Raw genomic sequence first — 2,293 nt, 5'->3', positions numbered from 1 at the left:
TTTGAGAGTGCATGTGTAGTAGCATGACCCCACAACCTGAAGATCACATAATTGTCAATGGCTCACATCAAGTCCACATCTGTGTCCTCGCCTCTCACCAGCAGCACTTCTCTCGACACACTGCAGAGACCTGACTGGTTGATACGGACACCTCGCGGCTCCCCTTGTTCCCTGCTGCTTCCACAGCCCCAGCTATACCAAGTGACACTCACACAATCACTCCGCAAGAGATAAAGACTAGTTCCAGTAGTAGATGCATATCCATCTAGTCCATATTCAAAGTAGGAGACATACAACTGTGAGATTTGTAACAAGGCCTTCTCACAAAAAATAGTATACAGAGTCATATGAGAGTCCAAATAAAGGAGAACCCATACAGCTGTGAGACTTGCAACAAGGATTTCTCACATAAAAATAATACAGTGATCCATATGAGAATACATACAAAGGATAAGACACAGAGCTGTGAGATATGCAATAAAGCCTTTTCACAGAAACAGAATCTGATGAGGCATATGAGTATACACAAAAGAGAAGCCATAAACCTATGAAGTTAGCAATAAAACCTCACAGAATAGTTACCTAGTGCCACACATGAGAATACATCAAAAAGGGAAGCCAAACAAGTGTGAGACTTGCAATCTTAGAAAAGTAATCAGTTGAGCCTACTACAAAGGAGAACCTATATAGGTATGAAATTTAGAAAAGGGTTCTCACAGAGTAGTCACATGTGTACACATGTAGTATATACAAAGGAAAAGCCACATCTCTGTGAGGTTTGAAATAAAACCTTGTCACCGGAATGCTTAGTGCTGCACATGAGACTACATAGAAGAAAGAAGCAATAAAGCTGTTTTTTGTCTCTAATGAGTATAATGTAGTGTGTTATATATGAGTACAAAAAAAAAAAAATTAAGTGTACATAAGTGTCATAGGCCTTTTATCTACAAGGTCATTAGATGTGCTTTCAGCCAGAGGATGTCTCATGGGGAACATGAGACAGCATCAAATAGCATATTTTATTCAGTAGGGAATACACTTCTTTTAAATATTGTTGGAGAAGATTAAAATTTTGGATTTCTTTTTCGGAGTTCTGTTGTACATAATTTTCTTAATGTATAGTTCTTGTGAAGTATGATAAACTTTTATACTTAATTACTAGTCTATCTTTCATCATTAGTATTATTATTATCATCATTGTTGATATTATTATTACTATTATTGCTACTGATACCCCAACCCAACCCCTTATCACTGTTGCCATGGAGGTAAAATTCTCACTAAATCCAGTGTTGTTGATCACCCCTACCTTGGACATCAGCCTTCACCTCTTCATCTTGCATGGTCTTTTCTTCAAATTTCCTTTTCCTTCTCTTCTTCATACCTTTTTTATCTACTTATCTTGTCTTTAACTAATTTTTACCCTTTTCACCAATATGTCATAATGCTGTGTGATCTTTAACTGGCACTTTTTTTTTTTTTCTATTGACCATACTGGTAATCCTCAAAAATCACTTTGTAAACCAAAGAACTTTGTGCCCAGGAGCTCCCCCAGCCCCAAGCCCCACACTATTGCTATTTTTTAAATGTGATGCTAAAGCCCCTAGATGATGATGATGTAGAAATTAAATAAATCAATATTAATTTACTGATTTATTATCAACATTAAAATTTTCATTGTGTTTGTATATTGTTACAATCATTGTGGTAATTAATCCTATTATTTAATAACAGTGATTAATTTATAGTTTAAATGATCATTATGGTTATCTTTATCATTATTGATGATTTTCATTTTTTTACTATTACTGTTATTATTACTATCATCATTTTACTATAAGTTTTACTAAAGTTATTATCTTTAAATTTTTAAACATTAAATAACATTATTACTATCATCATTACTTTCTTATTTATTATTATTTTTTTTCATGGATATTATCATCTTATTATTGATAGTATAGAAATTATTATCATAGATACCCCCCCCAGTCCCTTGCTTGTTGCTGTGGAGGCCTTCAGAACCCGAGATTGAGGCCCAGAGTAAGATCACCCCTGCCTTGGACTTCAGCCCTTGCCTTAACTAATTTTGCTTTTTCTTTTCACTTATCCTAATTGTAACTCTTTTTTTCAATTTCCACCAAAATATTTATCATAATGCTATGTGATTTAATGTCTGGCACATTTGTTTGTTTCTGACCATTGACTATTCTTGAAAACTTCAATCGTCACCTGGTGAACCAAAATCTAATTAGCCAGGACCCACCCTATCGCCATATTTTGAATAATGATA

General features: G+C 34.5%; 1 protein-coding gene across 1 annotated transcript; it reads left to right on the top strand.

Moving 5' to 3' along the window:
- Positions 1–347: 347 nt before the first annotated feature.
- LOC119568528 (zinc finger protein 260-like) lies at positions 348–1,068 on the top strand. The gene is made up of 3 exons (XM_037917066.1): positions 348–519; positions 691–776; positions 952–1,068. Exons 1-3 carry the CDS (start codon positions 348–350, stop codon positions 1,066–1,068), a joined length of 375 nt encoding a protein of 124 aa, XP_037772994.1.
- The last annotated feature ends 1,225 nt before the right edge of the window (positions 1,069–2,293 follow it).

The sequence above is a fragment of the Penaeus monodon genome, chromosome 44, assembly GCF_015228065.2.
Source record: "Penaeus monodon isolate SGIC_2016 chromosome 44, NSTDA_Pmon_1, whole genome shotgun sequence".
Classification (NCBI taxonomy): Eukaryota; Metazoa; Arthropoda; class Malacostraca; order Decapoda; family Penaeidae; genus Penaeus; species Penaeus monodon.
The sequence above is the reverse complement of the archived record's forward strand: the minus strand, read 5'-3'. Positions and strand labels throughout refer to the sequence as shown.

What these genes read in the sequence shown, in the direction of transcription:
- LOC119568528 (XM_037917066.1), top strand. Translation starts at nt 348, where the DNA reads ATGAGAGTCCAAATAAAGGAGAACCCATACAGCTGTGAGACTTGCAAC. An exon ending in GAATCTGATGAGGCATATGA is followed by an intron (nt 520 to 690) that starts GTATACACAAAA and finishes GAACCTATATAG; the next exon opens with GTATGAAATTTAGAAAAGGG. An exon ending in AAAAGCCACATCTCTGTGAG is followed by an intron (nt 777 to 951) that starts GTTTGAAATAAA and finishes TTTATCTACAAG; the next exon opens with GTCATTAGATGTGCTTTCAG.